The 27,829-nt window shown below is 53.0% G+C and overlaps 1 protein-coding gene across 2 annotated transcripts in view; it reads left to right on the top strand.

Moving 5' to 3' along the window:
- The window catches only part of STK10 (serine/threonine kinase 10), a 48,651-nt gene that overhangs the window by 16,299 nt on the left and 4,523 nt on the right, over nucleotides 1-27,829 (top strand). The window contains exons 1-13 of one of the 2 annotated variants that reach the window (XM_040573358.1): nucleotides 10,233-10,379; nucleotides 10,688-10,736; nucleotides 12,695-12,844; nucleotides 14,568-14,640; nucleotides 15,366-15,560; nucleotides 16,706-16,787; nucleotides 17,926-18,060; nucleotides 19,273-19,833; nucleotides 23,612-23,742; nucleotides 25,073-25,196; nucleotides 26,882-27,061; nucleotides 27,296-27,388; nucleotides 27,551-27,680. In XM_040573358.1, the coding sequence (XP_040429292.1) occupies nucleotides 10,248-10,379; nucleotides 10,688-10,736; nucleotides 12,695-12,844; nucleotides 14,568-14,640; nucleotides 15,366-15,560; nucleotides 16,706-16,787; nucleotides 17,926-18,060; nucleotides 19,273-19,833; nucleotides 23,612-23,742; nucleotides 25,073-25,196; nucleotides 26,882-27,061; nucleotides 27,296-27,388; nucleotides 27,551-27,680 (2,035 nt within the window). In that variant the 5' untranslated portion in view covers nucleotides 10,233-10,247. Of the gene's footprint in view, nucleotides 1-10,232; nucleotides 10,380-10,687; nucleotides 10,737-12,694; nucleotides 12,845-14,567; nucleotides 14,641-15,365; nucleotides 15,561-16,705; nucleotides 16,788-17,925; nucleotides 18,061-19,272; nucleotides 19,834-23,611; nucleotides 23,743-25,072; nucleotides 25,197-26,881; nucleotides 27,062-27,295; nucleotides 27,389-27,550; nucleotides 27,681-27,829 lie in introns of those variants that run through there. The other variant, XM_040573357.1, reaches the window with a different exon arrangement.

Raw genomic sequence — 27,829 nt, 5'->3', positions numbered from 1 at the left:
AATGCCATAACTGGGAGCTTTGTTAAGTACCTGGCCAGCCTCTTACAGGAACAAGCCTTGCCTTTCTCCTCCTCCTTTTCCACAGCGACAGAAACTTAAATTCATGTCAGTTTTGGCTGCAAAACAGTCTCTGTAACTTCTGCAGGGGATGGATAGACAAGGAGAAGATGCGTGCAGATGTTGCTGCTCGAGCTGTGTCTTCAGCAGCCGGGACTCAGCAGGTGGGTGTCTGGGGGTAAATCCTCCCTCCCTGCCTCCAGCCTGCAAAGCAGGAAGGCTGATCTCTGCCTCTCCCTTATCTAGGTCTTTTGCTGCCTTTCCTAAAGCCGTGGAGCTATAAGTTGCCTCCCGTCCTCCTCGCTGCTGTAAAGCTGGGCAGCACATTGCACGACAATATCTGCTCCATCTTGTGAATGTGAGCAAAGCTTTTGGGCTCCTGGCAATTCTCTGGAGATCCTGGGTAGAACTGGGGCCTTCTCTTGAAGCAGGGATTGCCATGGAGCGATTCTGATCAAGCACCAGAAATGATTTATGCAGCAGGCGAATTACCATAGCAAAGCCAAGTTCAAGAGCGCTTCTACAGGTAGCAACACGACAACACAAACTAGAAAAGGAGCCTTTGTGTATCATCCTCTGTAGAGGATAACGTTGCAAGAAAAGGTTATTGAAGCTCTCATAATGCATTGTGATTACATACCCTTGTCATATATATGCTGCAGAACGCTTTTATAAAAGAGACTAAGTGTCATTATCCCGGTTATTAAAAGGGAGAGCTGAGGCACAGACAAGAATTTGCCTAAAATTTACCCAGCAGGTAAATGGTACCTGGGAATAAGTCCTGTGTGCTGCACCCCACTCCAGGGTTATAACCATGAGGCCATAGATTTATGAAAAAAAAGTGGCAGACAACAAGCCTATAGGCAAATTCTCTTTCAAAGCTTTTTTAAAACTTTGTTTAGAAATGAATCTCAATGAGCCACAATCCCACTGGGCTGGCTTACCAAGGGAAATGCTAAGGAACTACATTTGCATTTAAATGAATATTTATGAGCTACCTGTGTATAGGAGGCAGTGCCTTGAAGCCCAGCTATGCCCTTGAACAAGTGATAGGCTACAGTTTCAGAGGCTGGTTTCTCTTTTTTTTTTCTTCAGATATAGCCTGAAAGTTTTCATCTGGGAGGGAGGGATGTCACTCCACAGACCTCATGGCCTGGGGTGGTTTCCATTGGCTTCAAAGCCCTCACTGGAACAGTTAAGCAGCGATATTCTCATCCTTTGCGATGGATCCAGGCACCTTCTGAGGATGAGCTGAATGAAAAATTGCTTGTAGGGAGAGGCCAGGCAAGAGTGGAAAACCTGCCAAGTCCTTTGCCCCTCCTTCAGTGAGGTGTCCTCATGGACAGGCAGCCAGGCGCTGGCACTGCTGGCTGTTCACGAGGCTTGTCCTGGGTCAAACTCTACCTCTCACTGTGAGCTCTGCCCTCCTGGAAGGCATCGACTATCTCAGGTGCTGGCATGGACTTGGGGCACTTGAGGTCACTGAATTGTCTCACTGAAGAAGCAAATTTGCTTCTGAGCTATCTATATTTTAAACAATTTTGCGTTTTTTGCAGCCCGTCCAATGATAAATGTGAGCTGAGTGGCCTCAAAACACTGATTAACCTGGTGAGAGAAGGGGGATCCCACCCGCTTTGCCCCATGCCTGGGCAGAGAGCCATTGCCTCGGTGTTCTTCTGGATTCTATAGCAAGGGAGAACACCGGCCTTACTCCCTGCTCCGCAGAGCAGCCAGGCGTGGTGCTGGGAGCTGCTCAGCCTCATGCGTGGGTTGCTGGATGAGCCCCTCGTCCCCACAGGCAGTGCTCATAAAGACCCTTGTGCAGCACGCTTCACCCTTCCTGCAGCACTCGCCGTCCAGCTGCCACCTCGCTGCCCATGTTTCTTGCCCACCACTATTCCTGGATCCTCGTCCCTCTGGGACGCTGGTTAGGAAAGTTGGGAATAGTGAATTCAGTGGGATTAGTTATCGCCCTTATCAAAAGTAACAAAAAGCTCTGTGTGGTTCTAGCAAGGGGAAGGATGCTCTTTGTGATGTCAAAACCACGTGGTTAGCCTAAAAGGGGTTCTCACTTGCTCTGCCAAAATTCCAGTAGGAATAGCAATATTTCTGCCAGCCAGGGGGAATTAGTTCAAGGAAATATTTGGTCATCTTGGAGTGATTTAGACGTGAAAGAATTCATCCCTTGTCTCCCTGCGATCACCAGGAAGCTCTGTGTTTCAAGAGGAGCATGCAGTGCTCCCTGGCTTTGCTCTCGATAACGCTTTGCTGTTCCGAAATTCCCCAGGACATGGGTTTCCTTGTGCCCTGCATCTTTCCCTCGCTGGTTACAGAGACAGACCTTTTTTATTCCAAATATTTTTAATATTTTACTCTGTAAGTTATTTTGTTCAGAAGAAGGAGGGGGGGAAAAAAAAGGTTTATTATATTTAAAGTCTCTGAATGGTATCCTTGTCTATAAGGAAAATTGGCAAGCTGGGAACACTCTCTTACAGAGATCTAATTATTTCACTTCCACCTACAGCATACTTGCCGTGTCAGGCAAGCTGTTGACATTTGTTCTCTGTGGTAGCAATGAGGGCTTCTGCATTGTTCGATGGCAGAACCAGCGTGTGCTGTGGCTGAAGGGGGGCTCTGTGGGTGCTGGGGCTCTGCGGGTGCTCGTTTGTCCGGGGCTGGTGAGCGATGGCTCACAGGTAACCCCGCTGTGCTACGTTCACCTCCAGCCCTTTGGCGTGTGTTGGGTGAAAAGCCTTGGGCAGGAGGGGCAGAAGGAAGGCATGAGCATGGGGCTGTCAGCTGCCTCCTCGCTCTGCTGTGTGGTGGAGGCTTGAGCCCTGGGCTTTGGATGGAGCAGGGCTGTGATAGTGGGATGGGTGCTCAATGTGCTTGTAAATAAAGCTTCACCGAGCAGCACGACCCTTGACTTGAAGGGGAGGGTAGATGGGGCCAAACGATGTTCAAAAACCACACCTGCCCCTGTGTGACAGTGAGAGGCAGGCTGTGTGCGCTCCCACAGCCATTTTGGGAAGGCTGGCCTGGAATCACTGCTCCCATCTCCTCTCCTAGCCTGCAAAGCAGCATAGCTTCAGAGTTAACCGCTAGAACCTGGGTCAGATGTCAACCAGACAGAGTAAAGGACATGCCCTTTGACCGTCGCTAAATGTGGTTTCTGTGCCTAAATATATCGCTTTGTTCTTTCCATCGATGGAGAACAGCTCTGTCCTGTGGGGTTTGTTTTGGTCACAGCTCGAGCTCCTTTCTCAGCACTTGGAGGTGTGCGGTCATCCAAAGTGGTCCTCTGGGGCCACGAGGACAGGCTCAGCCTGCCAGCCTAGGGGATGGGATCAGCTGTGCCTTCCTGAGGTCCACATCTGTCATTTGTCTGGGTGGCTTTGGGGCAAATGGCCATCAATGTTCTCCTTGCTCCACCTTGTATTTGCTGCTGCCAGGGTGTCTGGACCAGTGGTGTCCTCTCCACATGTTCTGTGCAGATCTTGGTCCCCATCCAGATGCTCCTGATCCTGCCAGAGACCTCTCAAAGCTGCAGTAATGAGCAGGGTTTGAGAGTGCAGCTAGCTGTTGCATCTCTGCCCTTTATTTTCCATGCCGTGCGTTACAGGGCTGAGAGGCAGTGTAGGATGCCAGCTGCAGCAAGCTCCTGGGTGACTTTGTTATCAAAAAAATGTCTCGGAAAGCTGGAATTCAGAGCCCGCTGAATGACTGTCAAAGGAACAGAGGAGGAAACCTTCCGCTCTTCTGGAAACAGCCCCGAGGGCTGCAGGAGGATGCTTTTCAGGATTGCTCCATCCCTGCCTCTGAGTCGAGACCAAAAGCCCTGGGGACAGTCTGGGCCCTCTGCTTCCCCCCTGCTCCGGCAGGGCTGGGGAAGAGCCTGTCTCGCCTGCGCCCCATGTGCCGCTGCTCCCCGAACCTCCTCGCAGACAGGGAGGTCTAGACAGCTTCCTCCGTCCCTCCTGTCCCTCCCCCGGCACCTCCAACGCCAGGAGAGTCATCCTTTGTCAAGGGTGAAACGGTGCCAGGGTTGGCTCCGTGGGGAGCCTCCGGGAAAGCCGGTCACCCCCGGGCTGGCCGTGCTGAAGGGAGGCTCTGTCCTGCACCGAGGCCAGGAAATGTTTTTGGTGGGTTGGGGCAGCTCACAGAGGGGCACTGTGCTCCCCAGGTGGGCTCCCCATGCACAGCAGGGTGGGATGAGGGCTCGCCTGTGTGTTTGCTGTGCAGAGCAGGGTTGGAGAAGGGGGAGGAAGGCGCCGGAGGCTGCGACACCCTTGCTGGTGGCGGAAGGGCGGTGCCGGGTTTCGGGGCTGAAGCCTTTGTGGTTGCAGCGCAGCCCTTGGCCGGCTGCCCCTCGGAGCAGGGCTGGGGGCTCTGCGGGGGGGACCGACCCCATGCGTGTCCCCAGCCCGTGTCCTGCTGCATGGATAGCAGCAGGGACTGGCAGCGAGGGGGAAAAAGCTCTGCAGCTGCAGAGGCAAGTTGCTCAAGGCAGTGTTCTGCTCAGCTCGGGTGGTGGCACAGGCCTTGCGGTTTTTACCCGAGATGATGCTGCTCGGGACTGCCTACGCTGCGGCGGGAGGAGGTCACAGACTTCCCTTTTTGGGCAGTCCCCGCGCAGAGGAGAGGGGTCTGCTGTCTTGCTGCAGGCTGAAAAGCAGCTTTGTAGAAGTCTGTGTCGTGGGGTGTCTTGCTCCATCCTTTCCCCCCCTGTGCCTGTTGGGACAGCCACGAGCAGGGGCTGGCTGTGGGGCTGTGCCAGGCTGTGCAGCCTCACACCTCCTGTGTGAGCGTGGAATTTGAGTCCCTCACCTGGGTGTGCTGGGAGGAAAGAAGTGGAGCAGTACCCGAGGGCGTTGGGGTTCTCTCAGTGGCAACCCCTGTTACCTGCTCTGCACCCTCCTCCTCACCCTTCCTTTATGTCAGGCAGCTCAGCTCCTCTGCACCACGAGAGCCTGGAGGCAGACGGGGCCTCTGACTTGCTCAGGCTCTTTCTTTCTTTCTCTCTTTGTTTCCCTTTTGTTGTGTTTCTGCTGAATGTGAAAGATTTCTTCTGACTCGCTCGGCCCCCACCCTCCGCTGTTTGCCTTTTCTTCTGCTTTTCCTGGAAGCGGGTGGGCCATGCCAGGAAGGCGCTGCCCGCGCCGAGGTCTGCTGCGCGGCGTTACCCACGCCTGTCGGCTCCATCTTCGTGCCAATCCCTGCCAGCAGGCAGGGCAGGGTGGGCAGACTCAAGGAAACCCTGAGAAAGCAGAGATGGAAAAAAACTGAGCTACAGCATCGCCGTGGGAGCCTTGTGCCCACTCGGCGTCCTGGAGAAAAGGGAAGGTGGAAAGGGTGTGATCACTGGCAATGGGGAAACCTGAAAGGCATTTTGCTTTAGTGACTCGGTCTATAAACGGAGCAGTTTACTCTGCCGCATACACATTTCTTATTCCCCTGATCCTTCTGCAGCAGTACAAGGCAGGAGAGCTGGAGGCTGTGCAGGAGGGCAGAGCCACCACAGTACGTGGGTGATGGTGGCAGCACGGGGTGCAGGGTGCTGCGTGTTGCCTTCTTCCCAGCAGCAGGCAGTCAGCTACACAAACCAAATGAAGCCCTTTCCTGCAGATTGCAGAGGAAATTGCTGAAGTACTTCAGTTTTGAAGTAGTGTCAGGGCCCTGCAGTGTGGGTCTGGCGGCAGAAGGATCCTGGGGACACAGAAAACCTCCTGTGCCTGCTGATGCACAGGGCACAGCGTGAAGGGAGGTGGCTGCAGTGCTCTGGAGCAATAAAGCAATGTGCAACTGCAAAAGTCACTCCACAGCAAGAACCTCTGGTGCATTGGGAGTGAATGTGCTGTCAGCCGAGGGCTCCTCCATCCCAGAGGGGCCTGGTGGCCTCCCAGCACAGCCTGGTGTGCTGCTGGGAAAAGCCTGGCTGCCCACAGGCCACTGCTGCCAGAGATGAGCTGCCCCCAGCTTTCCCAGCTGATTCTTTTTTCTTTTTCTTTTTTTCCTTTTTTTTCTGTGACTAGAAGAGGCATTTCTCCAGTCCACTGTTCCAGAGGGAACAGTTCGTGGGCCTCTGCCCTCTGACATGCCAATTGGATGAGTAAGGAGCTTGGCTGGGGGTGTGTCCTCTTAATCGGGCCTCAGCTGCAAACCTCAGTAAAAGTTCAGGGACATCAGCTGTCCCACCCCGGGCAGCCATGCAGTGTTTGGTGAAATACCCTTCAAGATAAGATTTTCTCACTCTCTGTCATGTCATAGAAAGTTCCGCCAGTTCCGACACACCCAGGGCAGAGCCCGTCCTGGGAGGAGCGTGCCAGCTCTGTGTCCTACCCAGGGGGGCAGCAGTGCCTCCGCAGGAGATGCCATTTACACTTTGATACAAAGCTGCAAAGGTCTCTGATCCATCCACAGCGGGTTTATTTTCCAAGCTGTTGTCCCCCTGCCACCTTGCCCCAGGAGAGGGCTGGAGGGAGGATCCTGCACAGTGTTGGACCTCCAAAGTAGCATCTTGCTTGTGCAAAACACGCGGTGCCCCTTTGCTCAGGTGCTCCTTGAACACCTGCATCTTTAGGAGCACTTAATTTAATACATTGTGTTTTCATACAAATACACATATGCTTATCCTTCTAGGGAACACCACGATTGCTGGACCCAGCGCTCGGACTGTGGTACGGAGGTTTGGGAGGGCCAGCTCCTTCCTGTGTCTGCAAACCGGGTGTCCAAATCCAACCCTGTGCGTGCAACTCGCGTGTCCCCGCTGAGCTGCACACCAGGCGGGTTTCTTGGCCGTGCTCTCAGAGCTGAGCTCTGCTGGGCTCTGGCTGTGTGGAAAGGCAGCCAGGCGTTGCTTTTTTTCAGTGGCAGGCGCTAACGATGAATAATATCTGCACATGCCTGTGATATGCATTTGCAACCGCCTTTGGGCTTATAAATGCACTTCTGGTGTGTTATTTTTACCTATACATTTGGTGCGGAGGCAGGGGGGAGAGCTGGTGCTGCTGCTGCTTCCCCTCCGGAGCGGGTGCAGCAGGCGGGCTGAGGAAGTCCCTGGATTTCTTGCATGGAGGAAGTCGTTACAAACAGGATGTTTGCCCCAGGCTGCTCGCTGGAGACCCTGCAGCTGGTGCTCAGCCCCTCTCAGCCAACTCCTGGGCCATGGGGCTGCACACCCAGCTCCCGTTAGTTGGAAGGAGCTGCTTTTAGGGTATCTGCATCAGGGCCGAGACCCCCATGGGTCTCCAATCTGTGGCTCACAAGACTGCAGGAGCACATTTGGGGCCAGGTGTGTGCTGTGCGGTGGTGCTGGGGCTCTGCAGCAAGCCCTGTCCCCATGTCTCACCTGTCCTGGGGAGAAGGCTGAGGGCAGCTGAGCACCAGGCTGGCACAGGGCTGAGTGGCAAAGTGCAGCATCAAGACCAGCACTGCCACTGGGGAGGACTGATCCAGCTGTGCCTTGGAGGCATGTAAATAAAGGTGTAGTCCACCCATGAATTAAGGAACACGAAAACAGCCCTAAGTGAAGCATTAACCTGTAGCCCCAGCCCTCGGGTCCATCTCCTCACTGCACAGGTTCTTGCCAACAGCTCTTCTTTATATTGTGCTTGCAGCACAGTAAGGTGCCCACCCTGTGTGTCAGGTCCCACCTGACTGCTCCCCTGCCTTTTCCCTGCACGGCAGGCCTCCAGCCTGCATGCGGAGAAGGCTGCATGCTGCTGATACCAGGCCTGTGCCCCTACCTGGTTTGAAGGTAAAGGTTTTTTTGAACTGGCCCTGCTCCTGAAAGGAAGGCTTGTGTGGGTGAACTATAGGTTTGGGAGTTGGATTTATTTAAATCAGGATTTCTGGGTTGAAACGAGCCCGTTAGGCTTTTTTGGATGTTCAGACTATCTAGCCACACCCGTAATTATTCTTTGGCATCTCTGCCCTTGTTGAAAATGCATATTTTTAAATTTCCCATATTTTCCATATTCCCAGTACCTGGCTTGCAGCCCACTGTGCCTGCATAAACTCATGCTGTTTCAGAGGTACTGATTTCCCTAACATTCTCATCACCAGACTGCGAACCAGAATGAAGCTCAATGGAGATGAAATGCAGCCCACGCTGATCCAGAGCGGGGTCTGGCATGCTCAGCCCTTCCCCGTGGAGAAGCTCAGCCTCCGTGTCCAGAGCCCCCTCCCACTGTGCTGGCACCTGTGGGCAGGAGACCTCAGCACCCTCCCTGCTGGGCTGTCACTGAGCTGTCTGCACCCTGTTTTCCCCAAAATAAGTAAAGGTACGAGCGGGAGGATCTGCAGAAGGAGCTTTGGGGAATGCCAAGGATTAGCTGGGATGCACAAAGAACTGTGAAGCTGTTGAGCATTTGCAACAGAAGTACCCGAGTCACCTAGATGCCGTGTTAGCAGCTGATTTGGACTGGGTTGCTTGAAGTTTTGGGACTCCTGAGGCTGCTGAGATTCGAGAGCTGAGCCTGGTAGCATGGAAGAGCTTCTTCTCAGGCCTCCTCTACTGGTTGAACTCAGGGAGGCTGTTGCTTGAACCAAGGGACTCCCCCTCAGGTAGGAGATTCCCGAGGAGCCTGGCTCCAGCGGGAGCAGGAAGGGATTGCTTCTGCGGGATGAGTGAAGCTGCAGCTGTGGCTCAGTGATGAGGCAGGATAATTTGCACGGACAGGTTTTAGGCCAGACAGGCAGTGCAGAGAGGTGATGCTTGCACTTACAGGGGATCAGATCTGTGCTGCGTTTGGGTGGGGACCCCAGCACATAGGCAGTAGCAGGAGGCAGTTCTTGCCTTTGCTAGTGACGTGCTGATGCAAGGTATAAACTCAAGCTGGAAAAAGTGCGGTAACAACATCACCTGTTACCAAGAGGGCTCTGCTGACTTCCTCCCTGCCAGACTTGTGCTCAGCTCTGAGTCAGTGCAGATTTGTTCTCCTGGTTTTCAAATAGTTTAAACCTATTCCCACTTGTTTCTCTCCATCTGCCTGTTCCCCCAGCTGCTCAAAATGCTTCCCTGCTCCTGGCCTCTGGTTGTTCTTCTCGGCTTCCTCCACCAGTGCCTGTGCAATGCTGCCCAACCTGTCTGCAGTTCCCCTCTCGGCATCGCCTCCCCTCTCGCTTCTGGACCGGGGCCGATTCTCATGGCACGCTTGGAGGTGTGCTGCATCCCGGCAGGGAGTGCCGGATCCTGCTGCCCCTTCTCCAGAACAAAGTCTTCCACCACAGTCCACGTCAGGAAAATACATTTCCTGTGTCCACGTGTAGGAACTGCGGGACGAAAGGCTGGGCTGTGGCTCGCCCGTTGCTGCAGGATGAGGCCATGGGAAAGAGGGAGCTTGGACCTCCTCCCTCAGCCACTGGTGCAGAGCTCGGATGGAGCAGGGCTGAGTTACGTGACCTCCCCTCGAAGGGCAGTTTCGGCTCAGGGAGCCGTGCTGGTAAACATCTCCTTCGCTGCGTTCAGTCCTTGTCCTCACGGCGACCTCTGGCATTTCACCTCTCCGGTATGTCGCCCCGAGTCGCTGCCGCGAGGAACAGAAGAGCTTGTCGGGGCATTAGGCTGTGAAGTGTCTCTTGTCCCTCTTAACCCCGGGCTGTTTGAATTGTTTCCTTTGCTTATCTGAGCGACTCCATCTGGGGTCAGCACTGAGCTGTCCCTGAGGAAGGATCCGACCGAATTGCACAGAGGCAGGGGACATGGGTGTGTGCTCTGGGCAAGCCTGTGCATCGGCAATGTGAGGACTGGGGGGCTGCACCCCACACAGGGCCATGTCCCAAGTCTCACACCGAGGGACTCAGCCCCCTGGGACCTGCATCCCGAGTGCCTAAGGGTGCCTACAAAGAGCTGATGCTCCTGAGTGCTTCATGCCGTGGTCTCTTGGAGGTGCTGATAGCTGGGGGAAAAGTGGGGACAGGCAGGCGAACATGGGAGACTGGCAGGGCTCTGCTCGTGTCCCTTGGAGACAAACAGCAACAATCTGGCCAATGTACTTGACCTCTTTATTGACATATTTTTCCCTCAAATTGCTCAAAGTCAAGAGAGCAATGAACTACTGAGTAATGGAGGGAAAAAAAAAAAAAAAAAAAAACAAAAAAACAAAACCCAGACCCAAGCAGCCCTCCCCATCTCTTATTCGCCAAACAAAATCCTGCCTGATTTCTCCCAGCCACGTCAGCTCCCAGCTATGACAGCTATCTCATCCTGTTGGCAAGGCCACGCATCTCTGGAGCAGCCCTCGCTCCAAAGTGCTATCAAAAAAGATGTAAACAAACGCAGCGAGCGGAGCTGGGGGCAACTGCTCCGGACGGGCCTCCAGGTAGGGCAGCGAGGCCAGGTGCCGCCGCTGGGGCTGCGGGGTGCTCTGCTCCCTGGGGTGCTGCGGGCAGCCTCTCCCAGCTGGGTGCTGTGCAGGATCAGGCTCCGGGGCTGGGGTGATGGCTCGTGCTGGGGATGTGCCCCCGGGGAGGCACGAGGAAGGCATTGAGGTCTGCACGGTGTGAAGGGGCAGCTTTGCCACGCGCGGAAGTGGCAAAACGAACGCTTTCGTTTCCTCGTCCCTACCCTGCGGGCTTTTGCTGGTGACACCCAGCCCTGACTGTAATTCCTCTGTCTTTGTTTTCGCAGATCATGATCGAGTTTTGCCCAGGAGGGGCGGTGGATGCCACCATGCTGGGTGAGTGCCGCGCTCCGTGCTGCCCCTGCTGCTCCCAGCCCTGTGCCTGGGACACGCTCTGCACTCGGGGCGATGCCCACGAGCATCCAGCTTTGGGCATGCTTCCAGGTTTAACCTGAAGGCAGCAGACAGCTCAGCCTCTCCAGCTACTGTTTCTCTCCCATGAGTTTGCATATTTTCTTACCTGGAGCACAAGGTGTGGCATCCCCTGGGTGTTTCCTGAGCTATTTTTGATGTCCTTTTGTGATTTAAATGCTGCTGGGATCAGCAGATCACAAAGCTTGGGGGAGAAGGGAGAGTCTGACTGAAGGGGGAAGGAGGCTTTTAATATTTATTGGCTTGAGGGTGCTCGGGATCCTGTTCCCACAGCTGCCGGGGGAGGGCACTGGGGCTGAGGCTCTGAATCTAGGCACCCGTCGTGGTGATTCCCTCAGGATCCCCTTGCTGACTTCTTCGTATGGTATCGGTCATCTGGGGAAACAGCCCAAGCATCCAAACAAACTGCAGTTTGCAGTAATTCCAGAAACCTTCCCGTTTTTAACTCCTCCCTTCCACGTAGAACCGCTGGGACTGGGAGCGGGTGGGTGTGCCCCAAAGCCACCCCCGGGCTGTGGGGACACGGGGAGGTGACGGGGAGGTGATGTTCCCTCCTGGAGGGCAGCACAACTCCCAGCTCCCATTTGTGGGAAGCCCCTGGGCCAGAGCCATGACTCCAGGGGGTTATTCCCTTTCAGGCCTCAGATATTTCCTAAGGCTTCACTTTCTCTTTATTTCCAAGAAAAGTGAAGCTGGACCCAAATTTATTGGTTTTGATTCAGCCCCTAAAATGCGTGCCTCATTTAGGGAACTTCTTAACGATGGGTTCACATCACTGCAAGTAAAAGTGCCTGTGCTGAAGGAAGCAGTGCCTTCCCCCTGGAAAACCTGAGCAGGAGTGCCCTGTCCCATGGGACACCAAAATCCCCTCGGCACTTTCCTGGGGCCATGGCAGTCGGATCCTGGAGGACCTGGGAGGTGGGGTGGGAGAAGGGCACTTGGGGAGTTGTGAGCCAGGCCTGGCTGAGTGCTGTAACCTCCCAGCCGAGGGGCACCGCGAGCTGGGGGCTGCATTAACTGAGTTACCAGAAGGTTACCACTCGCTGGGTCCATCCATCAGCCCCCACCCCAGATATGCAGCTCAGGTGGCTGGAGTCAGCTGAGGTTTGTTCTGGTTTTGGCACGCTCTGTGGTACGTTTGGCCACCATACAGGGTGTGTATGCACAGCCAAGGGCTTGCAGAGGGAGGGAGGAAGGCTTGGCTGATGCTCACCACCTGGAGGTTTGCTGGGTGGCAGAGCAGTTGCTTTGGAAAGTGGCCTCAGGTGGTGAAGGTAGCCAGGCAGAGCTCAGCAGGGCAGTTGTGCCAGTGGTTGCGTGTCCCTGCAAACTCCAGAAAAAGGGAGGGACAGAGTGGGATGATCTGGGTGTGCTGGTACCTGCTGCCACCAGAAAACCATCTCGGAGCAGTGGGTGGGGATCACACACTGGGATTTGGCCCTGCTGCCTCCTGCAGCTGAGCTCGGCTCCCTGCTTTGTGCAGCACCATCCCCTCGTGTCCCCGTGCTGGGTGGGACCCAGCTCATCTGCAGGGTCCCATTTCCCAAACTTACAGGGACCCCACCATGCTGCAGTCCCCCCACGGGCTCGCTTGCCTCTCATCCCCATCATCCGCTGCTCCTGGACCAAGCGGCTTGGCCGCGCATCCCTGGGAAGGAGCCGTGAACCAGCAGCTCCAAGCTGCTAGCGCTGGCTTTGAGAATAAATTACCCTAATGAGCTGATTTGCATTGGTCTCCCGCTGCTTTGACGCACAGACAGCAGTTTTTAAATGGTCTGCTGGGTAGCCCATGCCCTGCTGCTGCTCAGGTGGAGCCCAGCCCAGATCCCCATCCCATTTAACTGCCCTTCCTCTCCCAACAGAGCTGGACCGGGGCCTGACCGAGCCCCAGATCCAAGTGATTTGCCGCCAGATGCTGGAAGCCCTCCACTACCTCCACAGCAAGAAGATCATCCACCGGGACCTGAAGGCGGGCAATGTGCTCCTCACCCAGGACGGGGACATCAAGCTGGGTGAGCGCAGGGGTGGCGCGGGCACTTGCTCGGTGAGGTGCCGTCAGTGACAGTGGTGCTTTTGGGGCCATTTCACGCTAAGGTGCCACGGGAGGCTGCTGTGGGCACTGTATCTCAGCAATCGGCTGTGCCCAAATGTGGTTGGGATTGAGGGATGCTCTCTGCAGGGCTGGGACTGTGCGTGGGTTTCACAGCCCTGCCTCTTGTCTGCTGAGCTTGGGCAGGAAAGGATGGGGAAAAACTTTTTTTTACATGGGGGGCTGAATCCACCATCAGGCTGTGCTCAACTGGGGAGTTCTCTTAATAGCTGCTGCAAATAGAAATGTGATGTTGCTTTCTGTAGCCTGGCAGGGGTTAAAGACAGTTGGGAAGGAAATGGTTGGGAAGAGTGGAAGCTCTGCTGCCTGGTCCCGAGCAGGCAGTTGGGGTCAGCTCTCAAACACACTGCCCCACAGATAGGTCAGTGAGAGAGGAGATGGGAAAGGGGCCATCAGTGTCTCCCTCCTCGGGGATCCCAGCCCATGTGTACCCCACGTGCTGGCATCAGGAAATCACTGCGATGAATGTCCCTAAACGCAGCTGAGCACAGCGCCGCGGTGCAGGGGCTCTGCGCTAAACCACGGGAGAGAGGAGACACCCCCCAACCCCAGCCAGAGCCTTGATGGACTTTTTCTTTCATGAATTTGTTTAATCACGTTTTGAACTTGATTTTTATGTGTTTTGGCCTGCCGAGCATCCTGTGAAGGGTGCCAACTGGCAGGGCCGGGAGCTGGAAGAATTTGTCTTATCTCCAGAGCAGGTCTGGTGGTGACAGGGCGAGTTATGCCAAAGGGTGGCCTTGCCAACTCGCTACAGGTCTGAGTTCAGCTCGTGTCCAGCTAGCCGCTGGGGGCTGAGAAGGCAGCTTTGTCTTTGGGGTCTGATCAGAAAGGTGCAAATCCCTTTTAGAGCCTGCCAAGGGGTGCAAGCAGCTGTGGGTGTTCATGAGATGTGTCTGTGGGTGCCGATGGAGACTCAGGGGTGGCCTGTACAGCAGGAACCCAAGCACAGCCCTCCCAGGATGATGGAAACCTTCCTGCGACCATGGGCTGTGCTCTGCCATACGAAATGCTCTGCTGGGTTGAGCCAACAGGGACCCACAGTCAGGGAAGCCCTGGGCCCAGGGTGCAGATGGACAGCAGCTCCTCTGAAGGTCACCAGGGATGTCATGGAGAGAAAACCGACATAGGGTGGGCTTAGTACCCCCCTCAGGTCTTAATGGGTTGGGTTGGCTTCAGCAGCTGTCTGTAGGAGGACAAAGTCAGGGAACAGCATCACACGGTACAAGGTTGAAAGGGAGGCAAAGAATGTAACAATGCTTTGGTTTTTCCGGTGTAAAATGAGACTTTTTGCTATGAAATAGTAGTGCCGAGAGAAATTTGTCATGGAGCTGCTTTTGTTTGTGGAAAAGGTCTCAACTTCCCCATAAATACGTAGGGGTTTGGGTTACAGCAGGGGTGGCTTGTTATGGCCTTGTGTCATACATGGGAGGGAGAGGTCCCTGGTGGCTGTGTACCCAAAAGCAAATTGAATTTCTGATGCTCAGCTTAGAGGAAACAGCACGTTGTATCATGTTCTTTCTTTAAATGTGTGTTTGCTTTTAAATCTGCATTTCAGCCAAGTGTGCTAATTCAGAAGGGCCTTTCAGTTTTCCTACAACATCTAATGTTACTGCTCTTTGCAGCTGACTTTGGAGTGTCTGCCAAAAACATGAAAACCTTGCAGAAGCGAGACTCCTTCATTGGGACCCCTTACTGGTGAGTGACCTGATGGGTAAGCAATGCCGTGTTCATAAGGGGCCGTGTGATGGCTTCACTTCTGGAAATCAGGCACACTCAGAAACACGGAGCTGGTGGTGTTTGGGACATGTTTGTCTGTATTGCCTTACCAAGCATGGGCGGGAGGATTTTTTCACAAGGAGCCTGGGCCAGCGTTGGCATGTGGAAGGGTTTCCTTTGCCTGAAGGGAGCTGTGAGGAGTATCGGTGGCATGGGAGCATTGCACAGCACCAGTGCCCCGAGGTGCTGCCGTGCTCCAGACTCGGAGGAGCGAGGGACGCACATGTGCTCGCGTGTGTGCTCTGGCTGCTCCCTTCTGCCTGGGTGGTGGAGTGTGCTTTGAAGCAGCTCCAAGCACATGAGCACAACGCCTCGCTCCAGAAATGCAACCTCTAAATCACCCGACTCGCTGAAGGAACGGGGTCGGCGAGTATTAATTTATTTTCTGAAGCAACATCCGTGCCAGATGTCAATGGCCTGAGGGTTTTCATGGGCTGCTTCGGCTGTCTCGGCTGGTCTGCAGAAGAGGGAGGAGGTTGGACCATGACCCTTAGAAAAGATGCTGCTACTTCCTAAACCCAGAGCTAGGAGGAAAGGCCATTTTTTGTGCCATGCTGCAGATTATTTCAAGCACTTTTAATCTCTGCTGAGAGGCATGGCAGCAGCTGTGGCATCATCCCTGCTCCTTGCTGTGCCCCTTGCAGGATGGCCCCAGAGGTGGTGATGTGCGAGACGATGAAGGACACGCCGTACGACTACAAAGCGGACATCTGGTCCCTGGGAATTACGCTGATCGAAATGGCCCAGATCGAGCCGCCCCATCATGAGCTCAACCCCATGCGAGTCCTGTTGAAGATCGCCAAGTCCGACCCTCCCACGCTCAGCTGCCCTTCCAAATGGTGAGGGGGGGCCCTGGCTGGCAGCTCCTGGGAGGGGGCACCCTGGGATTTGTGATGCGCACTGCAGTGCTCCTCCTCGGAAGGTGCAGCTGCACAGCAAAGCCTGGAACACACATCTTCCAGCTTGTGCAGTATTTCAAGAGAGAAAAAATAATCTTTTATCACTGTGCTGTTTAATTTGAGAGCCTAGCATAGGGTTTGGGGTCCAGCTGTGTGCCTGGGGCCCTGGGCACTGCTGTGTGAAGGAAGCTGCTCGGTGTGGGGTGTGATGGAGCAGGCGCTGCAGGGCTGTGACCATGCTGCAAGTGCCAGGGCAGCATGGAGGAAGCCCCGGTAGCCCGGCTGGATGAAGCGGGAGGGATCCTCTCATTAGTTTCAAAATGTCCCATTCTTATATGGAAGGCAAATTTTCCTCTAAACCTGGAGATGGCCAAGAACTCCAGAATTCCTTTCCTGGAGTTTGGAAACCTTCTGCATTTAAAAAGAATCCCAAATAGCAATAATAATAAAAAAATCCAACCTATTCGTTTGATTTCCTATTGTGACTAAACCTGCTGGGTGATAGCCTGCAGCAAGTTGGTGGGAGAGCAGTGGGGCCACAAGTGCAGTTACAGGGTTCAGGTGGCAGGTAAGCATCGAGCCCGCCGCTCCACACAGGAGTGCTTCCTCTGGGGCTGCTCAGAAGCCAGAACTGGATCTGGGACACACTCTGTATCCGGGAGCTGCTCTCTGCAGGCTGATGGTGCCCTTCTGTGGGGTTTCTGATCCTTCACAGTGGTCCTGCCTCACTGAGGCTGAGGGGATGGGTCCTGGAGCATCCTTGTCCCCAAGCTTCACCTGGGAAGCCAAGTGTTGGTGCCCTCTCCCAATCTCTCTGTCCTGGCTGTGGGCACAGTGGCCAGTGGTCAGTCCTGCTGTCTTGCTGCCATCATGGGTAAAGGAAAATCTAATCCCTTGCTTGACCAGATTGATGATTCTCTTACAAATAATCAGAATAATTGAGCACTGGACGTCCCATGCTGTGAGCGAAATGGGGATCGTGGTCAGATGCAAACAGGGACACAACCTACAAGAGATTGAGCAGACCCCTGGGGCATTTGAGGCCTTTCCCTCTTCTGAGCTTCTGGCAATGACTGTGTTTGAAGGTCCCTGGAGTTCAGAGACTTCCTGAAGACGGCACTGGACAAGAACCCGGAGACCCGGCCCAGCGCAGCCCAGCTGCTGGAGGTAGGGACCAGCACCGGCGCCGGGATGGGTCTGCACTGGTACCTGTGTCTTCGTGGGTCCCTGTGTTTGTACATCCTCATTCTTTCCTCCTCCTTCTACTTTTTTCTTTAACTCAAAAAAAAAAAAAAAGAAAAAATAGAAAGTGTTCATGGTCCTAGACTGGCTGAAGATAAATCTGCTCATTCTCAGAAAGTCCATAGTACTTAGCCACTAAAATGCTCCAGATGGAGCAGTGATGTTTTTCCCGTTGGAGCAAATTGCAGAGCTCCTACTGATGCCAGCTGGAGTAGATGTGGCTCCCATTTCCTAAAAATGCCCATGTGGCAGTCAGCTTGCTTTATAACTGATTATACCAAATTTAAATCCAACCCTTTTCCTCCTGTCCCCTTCCAAAATAACAACGAAACCCTACAAGGTGCTTTTTTTTGCACTAATTGCAAATGCTCTGTCTGCATCACGGGCACGTTTGCTGCATCCTGCAAATCCCATCCAACTTGCAGCTCAGCTCGGCGTGTGCTGGGGGCTCTGTCCCCACATGCACAGGGTGCTGTGTGGAGGTAGGCGGGAGAGGAGCAGCTCCACTTGTCACTGGTGGGTGCATGTTTACCCAGCTCAACAGGAGGAAGCGCACGATGCGCTCTGGAAACCACAGGGACTCCCCAGCCTCTTGACGAAGCTCAGCACAAACATGCCACTGTTTGCTGAGTGATCTGCGCCCAATTTCAATTAAATCTTCCCCCACCCTGTGTCTACGTGCAGGCTTCCCGCTGCCCTGCTCTGCCCCAGTGATGTCCCCTGGGCTCGGACCTGCATCGGGGTTCAGCCTGCCCACAGCAGGGGAGGGCACTGCCTCTGCAGCAAGAGCCCCTTGTTTAAATGCAGCTGGTGCTTTTAGGGGGGAGATGTTAAAGCAGCTTTGCAGAGCATTGTGCTTTGAACGTTTGCAGAGCTGGCACTTAACCTCGGCATCATTTCCTCACTTGTACAAAGCTGTAAATCCATTTAGGGGGTTAAGCCTCATGATGCTGGCGAGAACCACGTCCTTAGGTCTTTGCAGTTGTTTAAAAGCAAGGAGTGATCCTTGCCATCCCTCTGTTTTTGTGTGCTTCACATAGGTGTTTTGTGCTTGGCTTTTCAGCATCCCTTCGTGAGCAAGGTGACCAGCAACCGAGCCCTGCGCGAGCTGGTGGCTGAGGCGAAGGCCGAGGTGATGGAGGAGATCGAGGACAGTCGGGATGAAGCAGAGGATGACGACTCGTCAGAGTCCGCCTCGGTGAGCGCTGCCCTGCCAGCCCCGCACCAGGCTTTGCACAGAGTGGGGCTGCAGCGGGGGGAAAAGCCCCCAGCCTGGCTCCCAAAGGCTGCTTCATGGCTACGTCCCCCAGACACCCATGGGAGAAGGCTGCTGCTTTGTTGGGGCCCCTCTGGTGGATGGGAAAGCAGTTTCTTGGCCAGGGAGCAGCCGTGTTTCGGTGGCTGCCAAGGGCACAGGGAAACAACGGCGCTAGCAGGCAGCCCGGCTGCCCACTAGCGGGAGGGGTGTGCACAGAGCTGCTGCTGTGGGCAAGGCTGGGTTACGTGCGAAGGATGGAGAGCCTGGGTTTTCACCGAGCTGCCTTTCTCCTCCACCCCTTCTGCCAGGCAGTGCTGTCTGCACGGGGCTTGGGGTGGCTGCTGAGTGCACTGAGCACCCCTGGCTCCAGTTTGTGTCCCACCGCTGCAGTGTGTGTGGGAGGGTAGCAGGTTGCTGGTTTCTTGAGATAGGTCGTCCTTGAAAAGGGAAGCGACAAATCCTGAGTCAAAACAGGGTCTAAAGTTGATCTGGTGGGCCAGGAGCAAAAGGGCTGTGCATGGGCAGGACTCTGAACATGTTGGCACGGGGGAGCTTGGAGGCGATAGAGCCCAGGCTTCCTAACCCTAGGGGTGGTTAGGAAATGCCACCCCCCTTCCCAGTCAAAGAAACAATGACTGGATCTAAATAAAACTAAAAGATGTTTCTATGCAGAACAGGACCTGGTGCAGACAGGGTGGCATGTTGCACAGCAGTGTGGGCACCACCAGCCCCAGGAGGGAGCTGGGCAGTCCTGCCCCTGAGCTGGGCTCCCAGAAGGAGCACGGCATGTGGCTGCCCAGGCAGCTTTGCTGCAGATGTCCCGAACCCAGTGGCAAAAGTCAATGGTGAATCCATGGTGGTGCTAGCCAAGGGAAGAGGGGTCCAGTATGCAAACTCCTAGGCTGCCTCTTAAGCGCTTGCATTTCCCAGAGCTCCTCCGCTGTTCTCTTTCCTTCCAGCCAGTGTCCGGAGCACTTTGGACTGGAGAAAGACATCAGTATCCCAGGTCAAATGTCCTAACAGGGAAGATTTCTTCCCAGTAACTCTTTAGCTGTGGGTGACTTTGCTCTGAAGCGCAGTGACTTACAGATGCTGCAGTTGTGTTAAAGGGGTGGTGCAAAACCCAATATCTTCCCTTCATTACCTTTTCAGCCACCTGGAAAGCACAAGAGGGACCCCTCTGAAGTGAGCCAGCTGAGCTTTGATGGGGAGAAGCCTCCAGACTCTTCCTCACCCAAGACAGTTAATGGCTCTGTGGGGACTGGCAAGGAGACAGCAAATGGACAGGGTGACAAAGCCTCAGATGAAGGACTAAGCAATGACAATGACAAACTGGTGGACAACCACTCCAAAAAAACCCTTGCCAGCTCTGCTCCTTCTGGCCCAGAGGATGGGAAAGCCACCTCAGGCAAACCAGACGTCATCTCGCAGCCCGGACAGCTGGGAAATTCAACGGAGGGGGACAAGAAGCCCAAGTCTGGCAGCAGGGAGCGGAGCAGCATCGCGGACCGGCCGGAGAGCAGCCACCTGGAGAACTTCACGGAGGAGAAACTCACCAACGGGAGCTTGGATTCCTCAGCTCCGTTCCCTGGCAGCCGGTCCAAAGGGGACTCAGATTCTGGCAGCACTTCGGCCTCAGAAAGCATGGACCTCACCATCTCCCTGTCTGCCGACCTGTCCCTCAACAGAGAGAGCGGTTCCATCTCCCTGAAGGTGAGACTGATGGGCAGGGGGTGTAGAGAAGAAAGGGCAGCAAGCCCATGGTAAATGCTGGGTGTTCTTTTTCACCAAGTTCCTGACATTCAGATCCTTTCCTTGAGAGGCTGAGCACATGCATGCATCAGCCATAGTCCAGGAAAGTCCTTCCTGAGAAAGCAGAATGCTTTTCTTGAAGATTTTTACTCTAGATATTTAGATTTTTACCCTTTGCAGGAGGAGAAAGTAAGTTGCCCCTAGTCTTCCATGTGTCTGGATTGGGAGCGTGTACAGTAGGAGAGCACAGAGGCTGGATGACAGCAGAGGGTCTAGGAACCTTACCTTTAACCCCTGAGCATGATGCTAAAGGTGCCCCGTGGTGCAGAGTGCTGTTCAGTGGGATAGCCTTGCAGAGATGGTCAGTGAAAGGCTCGTGGTAGTGCTGGGTTAAGCTGTGCCATGGGCACATGGTGGCATGTCTTGAAAGGGAGGAGAAGCTCTCAGTGGAGCTGTTGCATGTCCTTTGCTGTCCCAGGCCACTGAAATCTAATGAAAGTCCAGTGCTTTGAGGCTACTTGTAGGTCCTGGAGAAATCTGAAGGAGCTGTGCCACTTGCCTGACTTGTGCAGTCGTACACAGTATGAGCAAGCCCAAGTATGAAACCCAAAATGTCACTTCCTAAACTTTATATGTTGCCCATCATTCCCTGCTCTTTCCTAGAACATCTAAACCAAAGAGAAAGCTTATTTGGGCTGGTGGCTTTCTTGGTTTTTGCAACCTGCTGTACATCTGGCCTGGTTTGTGTCAGCAGCGATTTGCGTGAAGACCTCCCAGGCTTTTTGGCTTTTGCAAAGGCTTTCTGGAGGCTAGGAATGCTTGTGAGCCAGAGCCAGCAAGGTCAGCATGGCTTAGATGAAGAGGCAAAATAATTCGAATGATATTTGCTGAGCTTCAGGAGAAGAAATTTAGGCAACTTGAGGGGGCAGAGCATGTGTTGCAATTGCCTGCATGAGTGATAGCTTTCCAGCACAGAAACGTGCCCAAATACCATTCTTGGCAAAACTGACCTCCCCTCCTCTCTGCTGCTGTGAGCAGGAGAGCTGGCATCCCCTACAGAGCCCACACTCGCTGTAGATCTGCTAAGGAGGGAGGTGTGACACTCTTGCATAGCTGTTCACCTCTCCGGGCTGCCTTCCCTGTGCCACGCAGTCTCCTCGAGGCCAGCCACAGATGCATGTGGTGCCACACATGTAATTGCTCTCCCCAGTTGGTCCCCTAGAAGGGGAAATGGATTGTTTCAGTTTTTAAAGGGAGTAAATCTCCAAAGAGATGGTCGTGTTAGATGACAGTTTGATTTGACCCAGAGAGAGACGATGCTCACAACAGACTAAATCACATCTCCAAGCAAGGCTTCCAAGCAGAGCTGTTCTCCAGGCGTGATGCTGCTGGAGGGCCCTGGGTGCCCTGGTGGTGCCTCTGCTTTGCTCAATGAGCTGTTAGTGCATGGAGAGTACAGGCTGTGCTGCTCCCTCCTCACCTGGCAGCAGTTTCAGTGATCTTCATTCCTCTTGAGTTTGTCTGTGGCTGAATTCCTCTTCCTCCCAGCTGCTGGGGACTGCCCCAGGCTGGGATGTTTTGTGATTTCCAGGGGCTGCTGTTTACAGTTGAAGGAAATAGCTGTGCTTATTTATTTACTTGGGGTGAAGGAGAGTTCTCTTGCTGCCTCCCCTGGCTTGTCCACACAGACTATCCCCAGGCTTAGCTTTGTGGATGTAGACTCCCCTGCTCTGCCCCTGCTAGTGCTTCTGGTGATGCTGGGTTATGCGCACAGGGTGCCAGGCAGGTTGCAGCCAGAGAAGGGACAACAAAGAGTTAAACCAAATTCTGTTTGTGAACATTAACTGTTACAATACTTTTATTACAGGCTAAACTGCAAAGTTAATATCACTATTTCATTACCGGGTTCCTTTTCCAGTTGTTTATAATTTAGTCAAAAAGAAAACAAAAATTCCACCAGAAAGTATTCAGATCTTGTTTTAGAAAAATTAAGGGTAGAAATCTACAGGTGAGTCTGGGAGGCTGCAGCTGGCAGAGAAAGCAGTCAGAAATGGGGTGCAGGTAGAAGGAGACAGATAGAGTTTTGAAAAGGTAAAGCAAACTTTCTCAGATAGAACTGTTTGTGGGAGGAGATCCTCATTTTGAGTACGTAGTTTGAATTTTTGCCCAGGTGGGTACTGCTTGGACCTGCTGAACGTTGGCATTTTCTCACCCTGGAAATGCCGAGTTTTAGCCAGCTGTTTTAATTCAGGTTCCAGGCAGTAAGAGTCATAGTGACCTAAGCTGATCTCATACAAGCCTTTTTGCACCAATTTCTCTGTGTTGGTTTAACTGCTAATATACTGCTACATCATTATACAGTGGGCAAGTCGTGTGGCCTCAGTGTTTCTCTGGCTCCTTGTCCTGGCTTGGTTGGGGTAGAGTTAATTTTCTTTGTAGTAGCTCATAGGGTGCTAAGTTTTGGATTTGTAATGGAAATAGCACTGATAACATCCCCATGTTTTCAGTTGTTGCTGAGCAGTGCTTGGACCAAGCCAAGGACTTTTCAGCTTCTCATATCACCCTGCCAGGGAGAAGGAGCTAGGAGCTGGGAGGGGACAGAGCCAGGACAGCTGACCCAGGCTGGCCAAAGGGATATCCCATAACATATAGGATGCCATGCTCAGAGATAAGGCTGTGGGGAGTTAGCAGGGGGGCTGCCATTGTTCAGGGACTGGCTGGGCATCAGTCGGCTGGTGGTGAGCAATTGCATTGTGCATCGCTTGTTTTTTCCTTCAGTTATGGGGGTTCTGTTTTCTTTTTCTTTTTGTTCCTTTTCCTTTCTTATTTAACTGTCTTTATCTCAACGCACTCGTTTTCTAATTTCTGCCCTTTTGATTCTCTTCCCCGCTTCCAGCTGGGGGTGTGTGTGAACAAGCAGCTGTGTGGTGCTGGGCTGCTCACTGAGGTTAAGCCACAGCACTCCTCCATTTGCTGGAAGCTCTCTGGGGGCTTGCTTTGACCACTGCAGGCTCGTGGGAAACTCTTGTGCCGTGTTCTCTATCTGTAACGGCCATCAGCATAAGAATGAGAGGATCTGGGGGAGTCTTAGCCCATTCTACCCCTGCGCATTCTGTGTAGGACTGTGTGATTCAAGTCGTTTGTGCCCCTATTATTTTTGTCAAAGCAGCCAAGTCCCTGGTCACAGTCCTTCAGCCAGGCTGCGGATGCAGAGCGAGGCAGGCTTGCTCACTTTCCCCTACTCCAGTGGAAACAAGCCTGGACTGTGCTTTGGGGAGGTCGCCGTAAGGGACTCGGAGCTGCTTGTGATTAGTGAGGTACTGTAATGAGGGCCAGAGGGACAGGAGTGCAGAGATGTTGGGCTGGGTTGGCTTCTCTCCCCATAGCTGTGTCTGCAGCCGCAGCCTGATGCAGAGGCCTTGGCTGCCCTGCACCTGTGGGTCAGATGGCCCAGGGGACTTAAAAGGAAACACTGCAAACATCACATTGTGTGGATTTCTATGAACTGCAGTTTTGCAGGGTGGAAATCACACCTCACTCCATCATGCAGCAAAGTCTGCATGATTTGAACAGCACCTCCAGATCTGCTGATGATACTTGCTTTGATGCAGTTTCCTTGCTTGCATTTGCTCTTTATCAACAACACCAAAATTGCTCTGAGACCTCCAGCTGTATGCCCCGAGCAGCAAGCTGGGGAGCTGCTTCATGGCCTCTTTCTTTCCTCCTTTGCTAAACTCAGGATTCCCGGATGCACAACAAGACGCTGAAACGCACCCGCAAGTTTGTGGTAGATGGAGTGGAGGTGAGTGTCACCACCTCGAAGATCATCAGCGAGGATGAGAAGAAGGATGAAGAGATGAGATTTCTCAGGCAAGTTGGCCACCAGTGTGGAAGGGAGGGCAGGGCAACACACTGGGCAGTGTTTTCTTCTCCACAAGCAAATCCAGGAGCGACCTAAAGTCCTCATGTTTCCTGCCTTGGTCCAACTTGGACAGGACAAGTGTCTAGTGTGGACACCACTTCCTTTAGTCTTCTCTTAGTAGTATTTGTGCCAGGCAGGGGGCTCGCTGTACTGTCTCAGCGGAGCTCTATTCCCATGAAGACAGCATCCCTGAAAAAAAATCCTCCTTTCTGATGGTGCCTGCTCCATTTGCAAGGAGGAAGAAGGGACAGAGAGGCTGGAGTTGGAAAGTATCAGGTCCCTGAGCATCTTTTGGGAAAAGTGGCTGTTCTACTGGGGCTACCTAGTGGGCATGGTGAACTCTCCTGGCATCTTGTTTTGCACTTAGGAGCCTTGCTTCTGAGTTTTTGGAACACACCAAGGCATCGATTTGAAAGTGAAATTAGAAGAGAGCCCATCCTATTGAGCCAATTGATTTAGTGGGGCTTGAGTTTGTTTTGAGAGAAGAAATTGTTCCAAAGTGGTTTTCCCAATAGGGCCCCCAGAGAGTTGCACTGCAGTGTGTAGCACTAATGCACAGCAGCAGTGGGGATCCTGCGCAGGGAAACTGCTGCTGCTTTTCCTTTTGAGTGGTTCGTTGCTGGCTTCCAGCTTGGTTGGTGCACAAGCTCAGGAAACAGGCTCAAACACAACCTCCTGACCGAGCAGAGGCTCCCTTTCACCAGCTATGAAGCTGGGGGACTCAGTGGGAGGAGTGACACAACACCTTGGGAGATAGGTCACAATTTGGGAAAACTGCCCTTTCTGCCCCTCTGGGTGTGAGCACAATTGGATACGGAGTGTGGGAGCAAGGCCAGGGCAACGCCAGCTTGGCCTGAGCTGTGTTTTGAAGACCAGTGTGCACTAATCTTTATGGCAGAAGGGATATTTTGGATCCTGACTGGAGGGAATTGCCTTGCAGCATCACTTTAGGAGCTTTGTCAAGGCTTGTTGGAGAAGGCTTGAATGCTAACAGGCCTTACCTGTGAAAACTGACAGCATGCCAACAGTTAATGTAATTAGCACTCTGCTTCCTTGCAGTGGGCTGGTGTTGCAGAGCCCAAGAGCACATCCCTCAGTTGGGATTTACCTCCTGTCTATGCTCAAAGCAACTGTCTGAGTGCTAAGGGATGCCCGTGCAGTTTTCCCTCACTCCTGCAGTGCTCTTGTTATTGATTCTGCCATCTCCGCTCAGGCACGCAGCTCTGACCTCGTCTGACCTTATTTCTCTCTCCCCTTCCCTTTTATAACTCTCTACAGGCGCCAGGAGCTGCGGGAGCTGCGTCTCCTTCAGAAGGAGGAGCACCGAAACCAGGCCCAGCTCAACAGCAAGCACCAGCTGCAGCTGGAGCAGATGCTCAGGCGCTTTGAGCAAGAAATGACGGTACGTAAGCAGGGGAAGCTGCTGGCTGCCAGCTGGTTTTATTTCTCTGCAGATGCCCCGCAAGCCCCATCACAGGGCAGTGCTGTCTGGGTTGTGGCAATCACAGAATCGTCTAGGTTGGAAGAGACCTCCAAGATCACCCAGTCCAACCTATGACCTAACACTAACAAGTCCTCCACTAAACCATATCACTAAGCTCTACATCTAAACATCTCTTAAAGACTTCCAGGGGTGGTGACTCAACCACTTCCCTGGGCAGCCCATTCCAATGCCTAACAACCCTTTCAGTAAAGAAGTTCTTCCTAATATCCAACCTAAACCTCCCCTGGCACAACTTTAGCCCATTCCCCCTCATCTTGTCACCAGGCACGTGGGAGAATAGACCAACCCCTACCTTGCTACAGCCTCCTTTAAGGTACCTATAGAGAGCGATAAGGTCACCCCTGAGCCTCCTCTTCTCTAGGCTGAGCAATCCCAGCTCCCTCAGCCGCTCCTCGTAAGACTTGTTCTCCAGACCCCTCACCAGCCTCGTCGCCCGTCTCTGGACTCTCTTGAGCACCTCGACGTCCTTCTTGTAGCAAGGGGCCCAAAAATCCTGGGGCGTCTTCTTGGGGTGGAGCAAAACAGCTGAGAAGCCCCTTTGGGATCTGAGGGACAGGATGCATTTGCGGGGGACAGAGCTTTGTGTGGGTGTTAAGTGCTCAGGGAGCACTGATTGCCATTGCAGGGTGTAGCAGGAAAAAAGTTGTTCAGGACTTTCCCTCTTCAGTGATCTTTTCTTGTATGTCCCTTCCTACCTACTGTGAGAAGCAGTACTGTTGTGTTTAACAGAAAAAACCCTTCAAATAAGAAAGTGATGTGGTTAGAGTGCAAGAGCAGAAAAACTGGCAAGTCTTTGAGTATAAACTGAATAAAGATAAACTGGGTTGGCTTATTTAGTTCCTCCATGGGCAGCTTACATTGAAGTAGAATGATTTTATAGGTAAATCCTTTTAAAGCTTTCATGAGCCATCTTCTAAATACCCCTTTATTAATTCACCTAGCTTGTGCGTCTGATAACTCCATCCTGCAGCAGGCTGGGAGGCATCATTCATTCATGTGCTCTGTTATATTTCTGAAGTCTTGACGTGCCATGTCTGTAAATTTCCATCTTGGCCAGTCACTTCTCATTTGTGAGAAATTATTCACCATGCAGTGTGACGTGCAAAAGCTCCACATGTGCTTCTTTTGCCATTTACCTGTGGCAGTTTGCAATCCAGTCCTACTGATAGCAGTGCTCTCTGTCCCTGCTGCTCGCAGAGATACCAGGCACAAGTGCACCGTCGGAACACAGTACCCTCAAATGTGAAAATCCTTGTCTGCAGAGAAAGAAGTGTTATGCTTGAGCTCCACTGCCTGCTAATATTTGCTCAGGGCTGTGGGTCCCAGTGGGATGTTACAGAACAGGACTTAAGCAATTGTTGAAATGCATCGGCACTAGAAAAAATTCAGAAATGCTTCGTGCTCACACTAGAGCTGGCTTGTACTTCATGGGTCGTTCTTTGGAAATTTCTTTCCTCTGTATTCAGTAAAAAGGCTCGATTCATGCTAGGACAACCACCCCACTTAAAAAAAAATAATACAATTTTGTAAGAAAACAAAGCTCAGAGGAGACTGAGGTTGACCTCTCTTTCCTTCCCATACAGGCAAAGAAGAAGTTCTACGACACTGAACTGGAGAACCTTGAGCGGCAGCAGAAGCAGCAGATTGAGAAGATGGAACAGGATCACTCACTGCGCCGGCGGGAGGAGGCCAAGCGCATTCGCTTAGAGCAGGAACGGGACCATGTGAAATTTATGGAGCAGCTGAAGCAGATGAAGAAGGAGGTAAGTGGGGTAGGATGGAGGAATCGTGGTCTCCTGCATCTGTTTCTTCCAGGAAAGCATCAGCCTTTCTCCATAGCAGATCTTGAGGAGGAAGCAGTTGGCATTTTAGCAGGAAGCTCTTGCTTTTCTTTGGTATATTTGGTTTTTTCCTGAGGTTCTGCTGTTGAGCAACATTAGGTTGGGTTTTTCTTGGCCTAAATTACCTGCTGATGAATCTCCTCTCCCTCTCCGAAGGTCAAGAATGAGGTTGAAAAGATGCCACGACAACAGCGCAAGGAGAACATGAAGGTGAAGATGGATGACTTTGCCCAAAAAAAGCAAATCATGGTAAGGCAGAGAGAATATTGCCACAACTCAGAGACTGGATAGGGCAGAGCAGACTGAAGCACCCTTCTCCCTTGAAGGACTGGTAGTCTGTAAATTACCACCAGATGCTTTTCAGGTTCCAGTAGGAGGGGGACTCATGGTGCTATTGCTGTTTCCTTCCAGGAACAGGAGTTTTTGGCCAAGCAGAAGGAAGACCTGGAGCTAGCCATGAAGAATATAACTGCCCAGAACAAAAAAGAGATCTGCGACAAGGAGCGCGAGTGCCTCAACAAAAAGCAGCAGCTCATGAGAGGTGGGTCGCAAAGGCTGAAGAGGAAGAAAGCAAATGCTGTGACGATGGGCTTATCCACTGCTGGCTCTTCCCACGCAACAGATGCTGCGGCAGAGTTGCAAGCTGGCAGGATAGGATTTAGAAAAAACAGCCCTGCCAGATCCTGTCTA

Source organism: Cygnus olor, chromosome 14 (assembly GCF_009769625.2).
Source record: "Cygnus olor isolate bCygOlo1 chromosome 14, bCygOlo1.pri.v2, whole genome shotgun sequence".
Lineage (NCBI taxonomy): Eukaryota > Metazoa > Chordata > Aves > Anseriformes > Anatidae > Cygnus > Cygnus olor.
This window is presented reverse-complemented; position numbering and strand designations above follow the sequence as displayed.